This window comes from Equus przewalskii, chromosome 20, assembly GCF_037783145.1.
Source record: "Equus przewalskii isolate Varuska chromosome 20, EquPr2, whole genome shotgun sequence".
Classification (NCBI taxonomy): Eukaryota; Metazoa; Chordata; class Mammalia; order Perissodactyla; family Equidae; genus Equus; species Equus przewalskii.
Genome location: NC_091850.1, coordinates 48,259,798 through 48,279,259, shown reverse-complemented (window position 1 = coordinate 48,279,259; position 19,462 = coordinate 48,259,798). Strand labels below are relative to the sequence as shown.

Below are 19,462 nucleotides of genomic sequence, written 5' to 3'. Positions count from 1 at the left end.
ATAAGCTTCTGATGTTTGACTTAACTTTAATACATATTTACAACTCAGATTTCTATTTTTAACAGGATTAAATTTGCTCTAAACCAGAAAATGAAAGGATCATGCTACTTACAAAGGCGAAAATCGGTACTGTTGAAGTCATATTCAACAGGATGTTGACACATTTTTGAGATATTTTTGCTTTCTTCAAAATCACTAATCATTTAAATAAGTTGAAAATTTACACTGTATTTCTACATTCTTGGTTTTGTTTTTCCGTAACACAAAACATACTACCTCTATTCATATATTATGTACATTTAAGAGTATAGAGAAGCTGGCCTCAAAGAGATATGGGTTCAAATCACATCTCTGTCATTTCCAGCCAAGAAACTTATCATTGATAAGCCTCAGTTTTTGAATCTGTAGGATGGGAGTAGAAATTGCACTGATTTATGAAGTTGCTGGAAACTACATGACATACAGTTTGCAAAGTGCCTGGCAGAATGCCTGGCATATAGCAAATGCTTTATTTTGCAAAATGGGTTTTTTAAAGATAATTTTACTCATCTTGCACAGAACAAATCCATTTTACTTTTAAATTATAAAAAAAAATTAAGCAACCTATTTGTAAGGAGAAAAATGCAAAAACTAGGTTATGTCATTTTTTTTAGACTTCTTCCTCTACCATTTATGAGTGATAATTTTTGAGCTGTCCCATTTCAAAACAAGTGGGGGACAGGTTTGATAACTAGATCTGGGAGGAGGAAAGGACTATTCCAATGGCTTCCTAGGTGTTTCTCTGCCTATTTTTTTCTTTGTAAATCCATCCTCCACACAGCCTCCAGAATGAAGTTTCTAGCATGCAAATATGATCATGTCGCCCCTCTGCAGGAAGGATGGAATTATAAACCCTTTATGACTCATCTCCTTTTCCCTCATCTCTCACCATCCCAATTGTTTCTGGCTCAAGAAACAGTGATCTGCTGGTAGTCTCTACCGTCTCCCACCCCTACTCTTCACCATATACCTTCTCTACTTGTTGACTTTGTTCCAGCTACCCTTTCTCACTACTTCCGTCCAGACTGCCTAACTCTGGAGACACCACATTATGGAAGTATCTGAGGCACACATCCGATCCCCACTATAAGATGCTCTTCTAGTACGGTCCCATAGTAACTAGCCTCTTTACCACCCTAGCACTGGGTTTAAAATTGTCCTTTCTTATATCTGTTCCCAACTAGGTCTCCTGAGAGAAAGATTACCCCTCCCTCATCTTTGTATGCTCAACACAGAAACTGGCATGTTTTAGGACTCAAAAGACCTTTGTGTGTGAAGCAAAAATGAATGACTTCTCATTCCAAGTTGTATGGTAGGTGCTGTTGAATAATACAAGTTAACTTCTATTGAGCCAGCCAATGTACTGGCATTTTATATACATTACCTTATTTATGTCTGAATGTAAGAGTAGATAGCTATTACGGTGATCCCCTGGATGAGGGAATAATTTCAAGCAGGTGAGTATTGCATCTAACGTTAGGGACCTCCAACAAGGCAGGCATCACAATATAATGAAAAGAGAGATGATTAAAAAAGAAGAAGAAGAAGAAAGGAAAAGTTCTAAGAGATCTTTGGACTCTGATGACATAACATCTGGGAAATTACACTGTTCTAGGATTCATCTGAATTGTGGTGTTTTCTTAGATAGCTAGAACTCTGAGATCTCTGGCCAGACTTTATAATGCTTGCCATTGGGAAGATTTACTGGAAAATGTGGACGTAAGTTCCCTACTAAGTGCCCACTACAACTGATGACCTGAAATCGTCTGATAGAACTTGTAAATTTCTGGAAATGTTTATAGGTAAGCAAGGAAAACTTCTTGAAACATTATACTTGTTTTCAGTCTCTAGTTTTTGTCCTCCCATTCTCTCTTGGACGACCCCCACTTCCAGCTGGATTTTACCACCACCCTTCACGGAAACTGCTTTTTAAAGGTCACCAAGGCTTACACACTGCTAAACCAATGTCACTGAACAGTCTTCCTTTGTCTTGACTTCTTAATTGCCCTGGATGTAGTTTATTGATTTATCCTGACACATGCCCTTCTCTTGGCTTCTAAGAAATGACACTGACCTACACTTCTGGCTTAACTCTTTGTTTTGCTGGTTCCTTCTCAACTCCCAGACCTCTACATTTGTGGGAGGCATCAGGATTCAGTCTTTGGACTGTCTTCTCTCTATACTTAATTCCTAGGTAATCTCTTCTAGACTCATGCTCTTAAATACCATCTGTCTGCCGATGACTTCCTAATTTTTATCTCCAGCCTCTCCCCTGAACTCTGACCTGTGTATCCAACTACGTACTTCACACGTGCATTTTGATTCTCATAGACAGATACGACATGTCCAAAACCAAGATCTTAATATTTACCAGCACTGCCCTCGAACCCAACCATATCCCTCTGTAACCTGCCCCATCTCATTCAATGGTGACTCCAATCTTCTGGCTGTTGGGTCAGTGCCATCCTTGAGTCCTCTTTCTCTTACCATCATCCCTTAGTCCATGAGAAAATCTGGTCAGTTCTACCATACATATACATCCAGAATTAAATTAATCTTAATAACTTTCAGTGCTACCAATCCTGGCCCAAGCCATAATCATCTCTTGCTCAGATTACTGCAATAACCTCCCAACTGGTATTCTTGCTTCTGTCTTTGATCCCTTACAGTGTATTTTCCACACAGTAGTCAGAATGATCCCGTTACAAACTAAGTCAGATTTTGGCACTTCTCTGCTCAAATCCTCAATAGCTCCCATGGACTTAGCACAACCATGACCGTCAAGTCCTTATCAAGACCTACGAGGCCCTCTTTGATCTGCCCTTCCAACCACCTTGACAGTCACTTCAGTGACCTCATGTCGCTTCTTCCCCCTCCTTCTTTCTGATCCACTGCCACTGGTCTCCTTGCTATTCTGCAAACATATCAGACACACTCCCATTTACCAGCCTTTGAACTTGCTGTTCCTTCTGTTCCAAACTCCCTTCCTCTAGATATCAATAGGGCCAACTTCCTCGCTTCCCTCATGACTGACTCAAAAGTCACCTTCTAATAAGAGCTTTCCCTGGCTACTCTACCAAAAATATTTATCTTGATGATTTTCTGTCTTCTCCCTTTGAAATGAGCCAGGGATTTTGGTTGATATCGATCACTACTGTATCCCCCGGGGTCGAAATCAGTGTCAATACATAAGAGGTGCTTAATAAATAATTATTGAATGGATTAAACATTCAATAGTGAAAGTCACTACCAATCCCATATTCATACTTCCTAGTTATCAGTGACAAATCTCCAAAATCACAACCCTGAAAATCCAAAAGCTGTTTTTCAAGCTTGACTTTAACGGTGCTTTCAATTAGCAAACCAGGTGGCTCCAAACTTTATGATGTCTGGAAAGGCATCAAGCACACAGATTTAGGGATGGAGTCCAAAAGCTCCAATACTTCTGATCTCTTACAAACGTTAAGAGTCCGTCCCCACACCTTTCCTGGGGCATAGTTTGCTAATTTCCAAATGGGATATATGATCTCATGCAACCCAAGTACTTATGCAGAGTTACAGAATAATTTTAAACTCAAAAACCGCCAGCAGTAATTTGCATGAAAAAATTTTTAAATGAATATTTCAAAGCATACATTTTAAAGTAATTCAAACATTGAAAGTGTTCACTGGAGCTCTAAAATTAAGAATCTTCAATGGCACGCTGATTCTTTTCCCACCAGGTAAGAAAAATGAAGTATGGTTAGAGAATTTGAGGAACAGGTGGCAATATGGAGGGAGGTGAAGGCACACAGAATTGTGTTGATCAACTGAAGTTCTCCTCTTTCTGGCCAAAGCCTCACTACCCCCAAATATACACACACACACACAGATCAAACCCTCAGAAACACTCATTCCAGATATTAGAGTGCGAGCGATTTTCACAACATATTTACTTTTAAAACCTCTTCCCAAATTCAATGATACAAGTAGCTGCCAGGATCTCTTCAGCCCCATTCCCATTCCCCCAACCTCTCCACCAGACCCACACTCCCTATTTGCACTAAAATGATACAGTGAAACATCCACAAGTTTAGCATGGATAATCAGTGGGAGAAAGAGCTGGAAGCTAAGACTCCTGGTTTCTTTCCCCAAGTCTGTGCAGGAAATGAAATGGCCTTTAGCAAGTCACCTGGACTCTCTGGGACTCAGCTTCCTCTTCTGTGTGGGGCCTGGGAAGGGTGTCACTGGACTTTAGTCTCCCACAAGCTCCATCAACGCCCTACTCCTCAATGGGACCTAGTAACTTATTTTACAAACTTATAAAACAAAGTTTCCATTCACGTCTCCTAGGTGCCTCTTCTAACCAGATTGCTGCTCCTGAGTCCCTACATTCTAGATATTTTGTTACTGACACTGGGTTGGCATTAATGATCCTTTACCTCCAAAATTCTATTAAAGAGACAGAAGGAGTGAGTGAGAGAGAACATTTTCATGTCAGTAAGCATCCCTAGCATGACTCGGGGGCAGCGGAATTCCAGCCCGCATCTTTTTATGCCAGGTCAGTCCACACCGGCACTTACTGTGCTGGGTAAAGAAGTCATTGGACACCTGCCTCGTGAACGCAACAAGTTCCATTTTTTTTTAATCCTTTTTATCTTCACAGTCATCTGTTTATGTCAAGAAAGGAAACATATGAGCACAGCATCTGTTACTAGAGTGACACAATTACCAAATACTTTCATAAGAGGAAAAAAATCGACAATAAATCCGGGTTAGCTGTCAGGTGTTTTAGGAGACAAAACATTAGTCTTTCAATCACAGCGTCTTGTTTAAGCTGAACATATGGTGCTGCCGGCAGAGGATCACCAGCTCAGCCTGGTCTTTGACGGGCGTAACGACCACAGAAATGTCACCTCCTCTGAATTGGAAGAGAAAAGTAGGTTTCTCTCACAATGCCAGTCCAACCCCAGCCCCTCCATCCCTATAATAAGCAGGTAACAGATTTCAGCGACTTCATCATTGGTTCCTTTTCCCCCATTGTTGGAATCTACGTAAATTAAATGACAGATATGGAGGAGTCCTTTACTTTTCCCAGGGACTAAATTTAGACAAAATATAATAAATTCCAGCCACAACAAAGTAGTAAAAGTTCAAGGCAATTCATCATTGGTTACTTTGTCACTACTATTGAAATTTATGTAAACTGAATGTCTGCTTCTGGAAAATTCCTTACTTTTTTTCTACAGCTAAACGTAGATAACTATAGGTGATCACATAAATATTCTGATTATTTGTTTTGCTCTTTTTCAGGATACAATCAACAGGTCTACGTGATTCTTTATTAAATTTGATTTAAGTTTATGGACGTCTTAGTCTTCAGATGGGGAGGAGGAGGGACAGACAGAGGGAAACTGCAGTTTGAGAGATTGCATTAGTCCAAAAAGAAGTAACAGTTATCTTGTAGTTTGGATACTAACAACTTATTTTAGAGAAGCCGTTGCATTCTCTATACCCTGCAGATGCTGAACACTGGCCCACAGACACGCCCAGCTGGAGTTTTGCTCCAGCCCAGCTGTCTACCTCCACCCTGCACGTTACCCCACCACGCGCCTAGGTGCCCCTGTGGTGAAGCCGCGGAAGGCGGGCAGCGAGCCGTTTACCTGCCAGGCTGCCCGGCCTCTGGAGGGTGGCCGTGGCATACAGCTCCTGCGAGTGCTTGCTGTACTGCTCGGACGCGTGGACCAGGCGCTTGGTGGGCGACAGGGTGGCGTACGTGCCGATGGTGGAGCTCAGCTGGTGGATGGGCGAGGAGGAGATGGTGGACTGCACGGTGGGGGGCGAGGTCACGCGGATCGGGGACAGGCCGGCCGAGGACACGACGATGTTGATGGGCGAGCTGGTGCTGTAGGACTTGGCCAGGCGGCTGGGCGACTGCTTGGGCGAGGAGCCGCGCGGCGCGGCGTAGGCGGCGCCCTCGGGGGCCGAGCCGCCGCGCTGCAGCTTGGTGGGCGAGCCGCCCTGGGGCGCGGCGAGCGGGGAGCCCCCGCGCGGCGGCGCGGGCAGCGTGGAGCTCGAGTAGTAGAGCGCGGCGGCGGCGGCGGCGGCGGGCGGCGCGTCGGGCAGGTGGAAGGCGCTGCCCAGGCTGGGCGCGAACGGCTCCCGCGGCGGCGGCGGCGGCGCGGGCTCGGGCCCCGCCAGGTGCCCCGCGCGGCTCGTGGTGCCCTGTGCGCGGGAGAGCAGAGAACACGCGCGCTTAGCCAGCGGAAGCACAGGGCCCCACCCGCACAGCCCGGCCCCGGCGAGGGAGGGATACCTGGGCGCCCGGGGGGCCCAGAAAGCAAAACCGCGCGTTGGATCGAGACGCACACGCGCCTCGATCTTTCCCTACAGAAAGAAAACCCAGCTCGCCCAGGCCGGCTGACAGTGGGATGGGAATCACGTCTGGCGAATGGGACAGGATTCCGCTTACATATCTAACATGTTTCTGGAATAGCAGAGGCATCACATTGGTCACATAAAGATTTTAAAAGGCCACCCAACAGAGCCATCATGATCCACTTGAATGCAGTCACGATCTGTTAGTTTTAAAGAGAAATCCAAGCATTAAATCCTTTCTCCCCTACCTCCACGGTCATTTCATTGGATGCAGTGTCTACCTCCAAAATGGCCTAGTTGCATACTTATCTGGAGAACATCAAGAATAAACATACTTCGTAGATCTTAATTCTGTTCTATTGTTGCGTTGATTCTTGCTTTTGGACAAGAAAAGTTACAAGGAGCGGAAAATATTAAGTAGGAATAAATACGCTTGGTCTTTAAGTATTAAAAAAAAAGCCTTTCTAGAGGATTCAGAGCAATTGTAAATGGAAAGACTAAAAAAGCCTCTTTTCTAGATTTTAACGCTGGGCTCCAAATCTTTCAGCATCTCTCTCTCTCCAGCTCGCTTTTAAGAGCCCCCTGCAGCTGTGTCTTCAGATTGAAAGCCAGTTGCTTCACATTTATTTACAAGAACACAAAAGACAACAAGGGCCGGGGTGGAGCTGGAGAGACAGTTGGAGGGGAAGGCACTCTCTTTGAATCTTGTCCAGAGACAAATTTGCATTCGAATGAAAACACTACATTGTCAACCACTTCTGGGCAGGAGGGATGGGACATTCCAGGCTTTCCCGGAGGAGCAGAAAGATTTTTGAGAGCAGGCTGGTGTGAAAAGGGAATAGGACTGTCACACACACACACACACACACACACACAAGCTGAGAAGGAAGGTTGTGAAATTAGGGGTGGGAACTGGGTGGGGAGGAAGAAGTCGGTGAGATGGAGGGAAGGGGGTGAGAGACTGAACAGATGCTAGCCATTAAAAGTTTCAATTATGCCTCTCCACCCGTTTTGGAATGGCAATTGGCAAATAACAGACTGGGCAGTTTTCATCTGCACATACACAGCATTCCAAATTTTATCTGGGATGTCAGGTTCATGTGAAGATCGGAGGGGGTTAATTGAGCAACATCAAAGCTTTTATTAAGAGCAGCCTGGAACAAGAGGAAGACAATTTGTCGAAAGGCATTCTCTGCATGCCAGGTGTGTGTGTGTGTGTATGTATTTGTGTTTATATATGATGTATATATTTTATATATTTGCACATGTGTATAAATATATATGAATGTAAATAAATGAATATACATATTATTAATCCACTGACAAAAATTAATTCCTTAAACCAAACTCTAGTCAGGCTCCTCTGGACACTTTTCTTGACTAGGTCCTGATTTGGGGGCTTCTGTATTCATCTCTGCATTGCCCAGTTTTAGCAAGAATCCTGCTAAGTCAATTTAGCCAGAACCTCCTATTCCCCCTGTCTGACCACCCTCCACATCTGCTCCAGTTCCTCATCTTCATCATCCCCCACCACCCCCCAGGTAATGTCTGACCACCTTGGCTTGTCTTCTGCAAGAATCCTGTTAGGTCTGTGTAGCTGGAACCTCCTTGACCCCCGATGTTTCCTCATAGCAATTCTCCACCCACGGACCCCCATCCTGCCCCTTGGCTATAAAGTCCCACTTTCCCTTGCTGTATTTGGAATTAAGCCCAGTTCTAAAGTGAGGTCACTTTTCCCCTATTGCAATAGTCTTTGTCTGAATAAAATCTGTATTTCCCACTTTAATTACTTTCTAGCTGTTTCTTCTTTAACACCACAGAGCAATTATTTTGAGTTTCACATAGGAGTGAAAGTCAAATGTAAGCTCCATGATTATGTCCCATGATGTGCCTCCAGCAATGACAGCAAGGCCTGGTGCCTAGCAGAGATGCCATGAATATTTGTGGAATGAATGGAGGGATGGTTAATACAGCTGGTCCCAAGGCTTTGGCACTGAGGGTTCTCATGTGTGGAAGATGGTGGAGAAGCTCTGTAGAACTGGTGTGCTCACCCTGAACCCCAGAGATATATTCTAGCATCATCCAGAGTCATGGGCGGCGCTGCCTAGACCCAGTTTTGCTTCCTTCCCAGTGGAAGTTCTGAGTGTGAAATATATAGACTGGGCTTCTCAATCTGGCTTCATATTATAATCTCCAGGGGGAGTTTTTAAAAAAAACTCAGGACTCCTGCTATGCTCTAGCCATTTAACTCAGAATCCCTGGAGGTGGGACTCAAGCATCAGGCGTTTAGGAAGCTTACCAGGTTATTCCAATGTGCAACCAAAGAGGAGAACAAGTCATCCTTAGAGCAGTGGCTTCCAAGTGTGGTCCCTGTCCCTGATCAGAATCAGAATCAGCATCACCTCACCTTTACTGAATCAGAAACCCTGGGAAAGGAGCCCGGGGAGCTTTTTGAACAAGTTCTCAAGGTGATTATAGGGCTCGCTGAAGTTTGCAAGCCACTGATCTGGAAGAGACTCTGAGTCAGGGGTCTGAGGGGGCCTGAGAGTCTGCATTTCTAACAATCTCTGGAGGAGGCAGATGCTGTGGTCTGAGAACTACCGCTGAGCAGCAGACAGGGACCTTCTTCCCTCTCTTTAATTCTGAAGCTCTGCTGGGGTCTGAGCAACATTTAGTGGTGCAGAACCTCACTGGTAAGTGGCAGAAAAGCCTCAGACAGGAATTTCTGTAACCCTCCCAACAGGAGCATAAGAGGAGAAAGAATCCCAGAGGATTGAAGGAGGGTCTCCTGCTTACAAAAGAACAAATACTTTTTGTTATGCCTTGAATATATAACATTAATAATAACCCTATAATGATGCTATTACCAAGTAGCGTAATTTCTAATAAAATAAATACTAAAGTATACCAATATAAACTAAAACATATTATGTAGTATTCTAGTATTCAAATATTAGAATGGTGTGGCTACAAGGAAAACGCCGAATACATTTTGCAAACATTTTGTTTTCCTTTTAATCTGTTGGAACTTCTTGTCTCACGAGGGCCAACTTGAATGTTATTGTCTCATAAGATTCCTTCAATGGCCCCAGATCTGAGGCATTTTGAGATCTGCCACACTAGCTCATATTTTGACAGGCTATAACAGCCAATTTGGAATCTATTACATATTGTAGGATCTTGGTGAAATTTGGACAAATTTTTTTGTATGAAAAAATAAAAACAAACACAATAAAATTTTATATACTCTTTAAGATAGGTATTGTTCACGTTGGAAGTATTCTATATCTGCACTGTCCAATATGGTAGCTGCTGGACACGTGGGCCTATTGGCTACTTGAACTGTGCACTGGATTTGAACACATTTAATTTGAGTTAATTCAAATTTAAATAGGCAAATGTGGCTAGTGGCCACCCGACTGGACTGCACAGTTGCATAAGCCCTTCTGCAGTTTACAATAAGTAATCCAGGGATGTCATATTCCATTCCGATGGCCTCTGGAGTATTAAGTGCCTAAGGATAATTCTTTGGCTAAACAGAGAAATCTGTTTTTTAGCACTGATTGGACAAAAACAGTAAGCTTTCAGGAGCTTGTTTCCACTCTTGTGTTTATGTTTTGTTTCATTATGTAATTTCATTTAGCAACTTTTCACCAGTTAGAGATACAAAAGTCTGCAACTCAAGCCTACTACAAAATTCATAGGATGGTTTATTACTACCTAGATCGCTGTATTAAAAATAATATAAACACATTTCACCCCACACAGAATTCCACTCACTTTACTGTCACAGAAGCTAAATTCTACTTTAAAAGTATGTTAACACTATAAAACTGTGAATCCAATTTTAAAGTCAGAATGCCAAAACTTCACTTTTTTTTTTAATTAATGACTAGTACACCCTTTTCTTCTATAAGCATATTTGGAATTATGTGTGAAAACTGAAAAAATATTTTGTTGATGCTGAGACACTTAAAAGAAAAACGACAACAGAAATTTTTAGAAACACACAGAGCAGATTAGGCTGAAATACTGTCTTGGATCATGGTATGGGCTATTGACAGGGACAATTCCTGTTGGCATCTTCATTCTCAGCTCTTTGGATCAGACTCAACCCAAAGGACTACTTTATTTGCTTTTCCTCTCCTCCAAGATGGGGGCCCTAGCTATGTGAAATTAACAAGGAAGGAGAACACCGTCAAGTAGACCCTCTGGTTAAACAGTTTCCGATAGGTAGAGTTTGATGCACATTAAATGTCATTCCTTTCTGGCCTCCCATTATGGGAAATTCATCAAGAGAAAAATGAAACATTACTTCCAATTCCAAGGGACAATTTCTGTACACTATACCTCAAGTAAAAAAGAAAAAAAATTGTAGGAAATTTTTTATTGAGACGACCCATATATACAACTCGTCAAAACACAACAATTAAATATTTCATCTGCATTATTGTTTACATATAAGTTTCAGATGGGTCAGATTTAGGATATACTACAGTTGTGATTTTTATACTATATATTTGCATGCATATAGTTATTGGTACACTGAGGCCTCCTGTGTAATTGTAGAGTACATTTATACCTATTTGATGGAAGTGTTTTAGGGGAGGATGTATTTTCAAATTGTAATAGAAAGAACATTGAAAAATTTAGGCAATACATACATTATTCGCAACACTCATTAACAGTACTCAAGTTCCATGCATTAATTCACTCATTCACTTGACAAACCATTAACTAGAACCTACTCTATTCCATGTACCAGTGAGGAGTTTGTTCTTGAAGGTCTCTCTGCAATATCCTCTTACATGGAGTATTTTACCTTGACATTATTTTAGAGATCTATCATTGCTGTATTTTTGTTTGTACAGAATACTATCTGGTTCACAATTAGGACATTGGTTTTTTTTGGGAACTCTGAGCCCCTGAAAATATGGTGCTCTTGGATCAGCATGTGACATTGGCCTCAATACCGAGCACAGTTCTTTCCCATCACTTCACATTGTATCTGTAGAGGGGGTAGGGTTGGCATGAGGTGACAAGGGGAACAAATTCTCCAAACTTGGAAACTTATTTAATCTTCATTCTTTGGGGATTTGGCAGTGCAAAAAATCAAGACAAAAACATGAAATGCTTACAGCTGGTTAACAAAAGACTTGACAGCCTGGACTCTCTCAGGAATCTTGACTTCACATCATGAGTAAGCAGTGTCACTGAGCAAAACCACATTTTATAAAGCAGGTCCATGATTTACGGGCAGTGCTTGTGAAGACACATTTTGACCTGCCAAGTTTCCTGGGGATCATCAGCAAGGCCCCTAACCCTGGGTCAGGAAGAATATTTGCCCAGAATGCTGGGCAGCCAGGCCAACAATGTCAGGAATGGGGAACTGGAGTCCCTGTTTTGTGGCTTCCCGGAGGAACCCTAATGACTTGGGATCAGCAGTCGGCTCTCCCATCAGCCGTATTCATCACATTTCTTTTTCTGGGATGGCCACCAGGCTGGCCAACCTAATCATTCATGGTGTCTCCTTTCTGCAGATAATCCTGGCGGTGGTACCTAAGGTCACTGCTGGGATGAATGTTCCTGGGCGAAAACAGGGTCATGAGAGGCAAAGCCGGCAAACACATTTCAAAGGAAGGTAGAGGCAACAGGGCCAGAGCCACAGAAGATCCACAACACACAAATATGGCATTGAATTTGGTGAGGGAGGAGTTGGGGCTGGTTTTTGAGGGAATGAGGTGCAGAGAGGAGTAAGTGGGGACTGGGTGATGAGAATAAAAGCAATGACTGAAGAATATTCTTCCAATGAATTAAGAAGCCTTAACTTTTAAACACTGAAAAACAGAACATGGCTTTAAGATGACGTCTTTGAAGAAATCCATTTCTAAACCAGATTGTTCTGGTAACATGATGTAGTCATACCAGCTACATGCTGCTGATTAAAATGTCTCAGAATTTGCTGAACTGTTCGAGGGTAAGATGGCACAGGGTGTTAGGCTCACACACGCATATGGACAAAGCCATTTCCTCTCCCAACCTGGAAACCAGGAGAAATCATCAACTCCAAAATGCAGTCCTATTTTGGTGTTATATGAAATGTTCCTATAATATAATGCAATTACAATGAACCTACATCCTCAAACAAATTTTGTGCCCTTGAATTTACTCCTTGGGATGAAGTGAATTTGCTTGAACGCTATGACAATTGCTCCCCCAAATTTGACAACTTCTCTTTTGAAATTGTCTTCAGAAGGAATGCCACTCTTTAAAATAATTCCCAAGGTAGAAAATCTTGGTACTGCGAGAAAGGTTTGATGTTGGAAATAGCCAAGAAAAACCATCAAGCACCTTGTCTAGCAATTCCCTTGAGGAGTGATGGTTTTGGTAAAAACTAATATGAAGCAGAGAGTAAGCAGACTGCCTCTGTGTGCAGTTCACACCCTGTCGCTGGAGTCATCACTACTGGGATGAGGAAAGGAGGGCTGGGTTTACCTGGCGGTGGCACTGCCCTAACATTGAAAGGTGGTGCCCAGAGCAAATGAAACGTAAGTAACTGAAAAACAAAGGTGCTTGGGAGGAATTCCTTCCTCAGATGAGAACATCTCAACTAAAACGACCAAAAGAGCTACTGTAACCTCGGGGATAATAACGAAGACCCTCTCTGCTTTCTCTTTGCATGAAGCTTCCAAAATTATGGAGGGGAGAGAGAGTGAGAGAGACAGAGTGAGAGTTAGTTAGAGAGAGAAATCTTGCAAACCACATTGTCCTTGTCACTGTAGCCAGTAGGAGGTGACAGTGGACACATTCTCCCAGGACCTGTAAGCCACTAGTACAAACAGGGTGGTGCCGATTTTGGCATCCTGAGTACTGTTTTTTCCTTCCCTCTGACCTCCCTTTATAAAAGTATGATTAGGGTCATTATCAATAAATGTTTTGAAAAGTATTTCATATGGCTATGAAAAGAGTCTACCAAAGGAAAGAAAATAAAGAAGAAGAAGAAAAAAAAACAATGACATAAGTGTCTTATTGAAATCTACCTTGAAGAATATATAAGGAGGGATTTCTTGATGGCAACTCTTTCTAAAAAACTGCATGAGCCTTGGCAAAAATATACTGCACAAAACTTTTATTTCAGCAAGAGGCTCATTTAGTATAACTTTAATAACCCAAATATTTGCTCAGAAGGTGAAATATTATGGTAAAACACATATGCACCCTCCCTGCAATGAGAAACATTTCAGTTATTGAAGCCAGATTAAATATATTTACACTGGAAAGAGGTAACAGAAGGAGACAATTTTAAAGCAGAGCAATGAGCAGGGATTTCCAATAGGTAGTCATCTGAAAACTACCTTAAAAACAAATAAACTGCCAGTTCCCACAAATATGCCAAGGAAAACATAATACAAAATGACATGATTTCCCTTCTAAACGTTGCATAAAGTATATATTCTACACTAAACAATCTCTGTAATTTTGTGTTTTCTAAGTTTGTTAGTGACTTTTCTTTTTACCTAATAACTACTACTTTCACAATTAAGCAAACTGGAGTGATGTCACCCTAGCTGTCTGTATAACCCTCCCCATTCAACGATCAATAACCAGGTATTTAGGGGCCGGCCCCATGGCCAAGTGGTTGGATTTGCACTCTCCGCTTCAGTGGCCTGGGGTTCACCGGTTTGGATCCTGGGCACAGACCTGGCACCACTCATCAAGTCACACTGAGGCGGCATCCCACATGCCACAACTAGAAGGACCTGCAACTAAAATATACAACTATGTACTGGGGAGCTTGGGGAGGAGAAGAAGAAAAAAAAGAAAAAGATTGGCAACAGATGTTAGCTCAGGTGCCAATCTTAAAAGAAAAATAAATAAACAGCTGTTTAATGGGGATTTGCTCCTCCTTTGCACCAAGTTGGTCTCTGTGGCCCTCCTGCCACCATCCATGGAGTCCTCCACGTCTCTGACCTTCACATCTACCTGACATGAGCGTGCACCAATAGGCAATGTTCCAAACTCAACGAACACATACGTCTCTGGCAGAAGTGCCCAGAAGGTATATTTATAATTATCATATAATGTAAATGAGGGCTTTCAAGACATAAAAGTCAATGCAACATTAAATATATAGCCCAGATCCAAAAGAAACGACAATTTTGCTTCTCAAAAAGCTTACTGCGGGCCAGCCTTGTGGCACAGTGGTTAAGTTCATGCACTCAGGCCAGCGGCAGGGGTTCACAGGTTCAGATCCTGAGCATGGACCTACACCACTCATCAGCCATGCTGTGGCAGCAGCCCACATATAAAATAGAGGAAGACTGGCACAGATGTCAGCTAGGGTGAATCTTCCTTAATTAAAAAAAAAAAAAAAAGAGGAAGATTACACAGATGTTAGCTCAGGGCTTATTGCTTTTTTAGAGTACCTGCTATTGTTCAGTTTTATTTTACAGAACCATAGCACCATTCTTAATTTCCTGCAGCAAGCAGGCATCTCTCTGGGATTATGAATGTGCAGACACCTACCTCAGTTCTGCTGGAGAACATGAGAGTGGTCTTAAAACCTTTACGTCCCTGCATGCTTTCCCAGTGCCCTTTAGACAGATGCATACTTTCATGTTTCTTGCATATTTTCTTTCTTTGATGGGCGAAATGCCTGGTGAGGCTACTTTATGTTTGGACATGGAGAGAAACCAACATTTTTCGAGTGACTCATCTGTGCCAGAAGTTGTATATTCAGCATTTCATATAATCCATAGGAAATTTTATGTGAGTGGAAGCAGGCAAAACTTGGAGGAGAATCAACTTCTTTATCCTCTCACTACGCACAGCTTTTCCAGTATGCTTATAAAGCATAAGGCTGGGGTTTGAGGAACCCGGTGAACATTTGGTGAACCCTGGGCCAGTGACTAGGGATATGGAGCTTAATTTTGTATGGTTTCCACTCTTGAGGCAAGGCGATCTGATGGGAAGAAACAGACATCCCTGCACTTAACTATAGGGTATTATTTGTGAAATGACAGAATGATGATTTCAGCACATAAGAAAGGCTAGGTTGTTCTTTGCTCAAAATTCTCTACTGGCTCCTCACTTCACTCCGAGTAAAAACAAGATCCTCACTCTGATTGATCTGGTCTTGAATCCCTTCAAAAACCCCACACCCCACTCTAGCCACCTTGGCCTCCTTGTTCTTCCGTCAACATGCCATGCCACCTCCTCCAGGAGCCATTGCATTTGCTGTCCCCTAAACAGCTTCTTCCCTCTTCTCCTTCATGTCTTTGCCTGTCACCTTCTCCGCAAGGCCCCACACGCCACACCCCATCCTGCACTTGGGATCCCACTTGTCCTAGTCTGCTTTCATTTCCTCCTCACAGAAATCATCACCTTCTAACAAATGATGCGATTTACTTATTCACTGGGTTGATACTCTGACTCCCTGTCACTGATTCTAGAATAGTTCCTTGAGGACAGGGATAGTGTCTACTGTCTTTACTTCTCCATCCAAGCAGATAGAACAGCTCATGGCATACAGTGGGCATACAATAAACCTCCCGAATGCACTAAAGAATGACCCAGAGATCTACACATGGAACTGGAAGAGCAGCTCTATTTTGATTGGGGTACCTCACAAGAGCCACACAAGGTTGACCTGGAGGAGGAAAGGAAGGATGGAGTGGGAACCTACACAGCCTGTTCAGAGGGCGGGGCAGGGAGTCTGCAGGGCAGCTGAGCAGACTGCTGGGGGCGGGAGAAAAAATAGCTATAAATCAGCTTCTGTCACTTCCCAGAAAGGCCTTGGGGTCTGATGGGGAGGATCTTACACTCTCTCTCCTCCAGGCCAGCCCCATGAATTCATCCTAGAGTCTAAGGAGAATGACTTCCAAGGATTTTAGTTAGGGTAATGCCAGAGAACTAATATTTTATGGCAGTTTTTGTGACTCATAGTTTTCCTCTCTAGCTGATACCATAGGGCAATGCGGGTTACACCTGTATCACTGGGGCCTGACACAGGGTCTGGTGGTGCTCACTCAACAAACACTGATTATCTTGAATAAGCTAGAGTTTCTTAAAAATTGGAATTAGAATTTTTGAACATTTAGGAGACTCCTTTGAAATGGCATTCTGATATGATTTATGAGCCAGACAGAGAATCCTTCGCTTTACTTTAGGATTATACATTTTCTTTTAGGAAAAAAAATGAAAGGTGTTTCTGGTGATTGATTATTGACCTTATCAACTTGGTCTGGCATCTATTAGCTATAGTTTGAACTTTACTAGCCCTTTTGGCACTTTATGGCTACAGGATATTCTAAAAATTAATCTAGCTTTAGAGGAATGAGCTCTACCACCATTCAGAATATTGGAAAGAATGTGCCACAGGGCTCTACAAAACCACTGGAATAGAGGGATTCCCAAGAAAATCTGAACAAGGGAGATGTTATGGGAATGGGGTACGGCCTCCCCACTTTCAAAGTTATAATGTTACATGCAAAGTAAAAATACTGGTCACTTGTTTAACATTTCTCTGATGTTATTTTGAAGTCACAGGTCCTATAGGGTGTTCAATGAAACATTCCTTCCATCCCATAGCACACTAAAGCTAAAAGTAAATCACGGCACCTATATCGCCACTTAGCTGAAATAAAGAGGATTACATATTCACCAATAGCCTCAATCCTGTTAATCAAGTGGATTAGAACAACTCCCTGGTTTGAAAATTCAGACTTCTTCATCCACTTGTCTGTCATGTAAATGAATATCCAGTAAACTTTGCCTCAACTTAAATTATCACCCTGAACACACACATTTGTAGATGCTTTCAAACTATAACTGATGACTTCTAATACAAAGCATCCATAGCTTCACCACTGAGTTACACTTTCTGGTTAAACTTTAAAGCAGACTTTTCACATGAGGCCTAATCTCATCATTTTGAGCTTCTCCTATTTTACTCCCATGGCAATTAGCCGATGACAGAATTAACTCCAACAAGTGGAACTGCAACAACATGGAAGCAGATAAATCAGCATAATGCTTGTCCACATTTATATACTTCTTCATAATTTCAAGATGTAGATGCATTTAATTGAAATGGTCAATATATAAAAGGAAACCTATGAGATGGTCAATATATAAAAGGAAACCTATGAGATTCCAAGAGGAATGATTAGATTTCAATTCAGTCAAGATCCTGTTTCCATTCCCGAGGCTGCTACCTTAAAATGGAGCCTGACAACTTCCCTAAATGTGACGAGCTTGACTTTTCTCATCTTTAAAATGTAGATGTTAATACAGCTCTGATGTGGGGATTAAATAAGAGAATGAATGGAAAAGAGATTACTTCTGGGTGCTTAGCAAATGGTGGCTATTAATTTTATAAGTAAGAAAGCTTTAATTTAACAGCTAGTCATTACATAGCTATGTGTGAACTGGGCTTACAAAATGTTAACAGGTAAGTTGACCAGTTCACTGATTTTTCATTTTATATCGATATTTCCATTTTCCATAATGCTCAGCTAAGGGAATAAAGATTTTTTTTTTAGTTGATTCAATCTTTTCAACTAGAATTACAGGAGACATATATTTCCGAGAAAAAGCCAAAGCATGAGTAATACGTGAGTTCAAGATAAAAATAAAAGAAGGTAGAAATTTATTATTTTACTAGCTACATGTCTTAAAAGTTCTAGGGAATTGGTAAAAGCTAAATTCAGATGTCATAGGTTAATTTATGTAAAAAATATTCCTTACTTCTGAATGTGGCCTCTTGGATTTAGGAGTCTGGCCAGATGTAAGGGTACAAGAAAGGCTGTAATCCACATGTTTGCTTGAGTGTATTCCAAGACGATCAGTGTATCATGGTCAATGCTAAAACACTTACATCTTTCTTGGAAAGAATTCAGATTAGTAGCCACTACTTTTTACCAAGAGCTAACTCTAATTGCAGCTAATAAATTTGTGCAGTGAAACTATCACAGCAAGTACACACCTTAAAGAAACATTTGAGGGCACATTTCAAAGTCAAACTTGACAAAGTGTAACTCTTCCTAAACTAATGACAATTATCCTCCAAATAGTTCTGTATACTTGATTATGCATTTATACTATGTTCCCTTCTACAACTAACCCCACGGAATAAGTTCATGGTTTTTTTAGGAGAAAAAAGTTGTCCCAGGTGCACGCACAAACTCAGAATGTATGTCATATTTATATCGCATATAGACTCAGAAATAGTAACTAGACACACATTCGCATATTCACACAGATAAAATATATACAATATAGATACAGCATGAGCAACTCACAGATATTTCTAAAGAAAACATGTTTACAATTCGGTGTTACTCTATTCTATTATTCATCCCCTTCACTCACAGCACGGAAGGCATCTTTTATAATTTGTGGGACATGCCTAAGAAAGGCAGGAAGGTGCACCACGGCCACCTCACAGCCCTGCTCCCTGTCTGTTCCCTCGGAGCCCACGCACCAACATGGCAGAGGGCCCCCTTCCCACACGTACCTGGCTGAAGCTCTGGCCCGCACCTCGGGCTTGTGTGCTGCGGGCAGGGAGCTGCGATGGGGCTGTTTCACCCAGGGCCAGGGTCTGGTTGCTATGGTAGCTGGCCGGATACTGGAAGGACCCTTCAGATTTGGAATTGAGCTGAAGTGCACTCTGGGAGAGCAGGCTGGGTCCTGCATTGAAAGTCATTTAGAGCAGTAAGTGACAGCCTCAGTGAAGCAGAAATGACATGTATTATTTATTGAGAGTAGCCTAGAATTATCACACGCACATGATTCCAGCCATCTATGCTTTGAATTCTGAGAACTAAAATGACCATATAATTCGACTCCAATGCTTAAATGAGATTTTTTTTTTTTTGGCAGTTTAAAAGTTCTTGAAAGAGTAGATTTTCTCAAACGATCTCCTCTTGACCTACATAGAGACAGTTCTTACGAGACAAATTAGTTAATCAAGCAGTTATTTTCGGATCAGACAATATCAGAAACATTTGAAATAATTTAAAAGTCTACCTTTTGGTACATGTTAATTGTGGTAATATAATTATAT

General features: G+C 42.0%; 1 protein-coding gene across 12 annotated transcripts in view; it reads right to left on the bottom strand.

Moving 5' to 3' along the window:
- CTNND2 (catenin delta 2) overlaps positions 1 to 19,462 on the bottom strand; it is an 883,391-nt gene that overhangs the window by 378,536 nt on the left and 485,393 nt on the right. For 9 of the 12 annotated variants that reach the window (XM_070587191.1, XM_070587196.1, XM_070587195.1 and 6 more), the window contains 2 exons: positions 18,914 to 19,086; positions 5,682 to 6,243 (listed from right to left, as the gene is read on the bottom strand). In XM_070587191.1, coding sequence (XP_070443292.1) covers positions 5,682 to 6,243; positions 18,914 to 19,086 — 735 coding nt within the window. Of the gene's footprint in view, positions 1 to 5,681; positions 6,244 to 6,644; positions 6,995 to 18,913; positions 19,087 to 19,462 lie in introns of those variants that run through there. The other 3 variants (XM_070587201.1, XM_070587202.1, XM_070587204.1) reach the window with 2 other exon arrangements.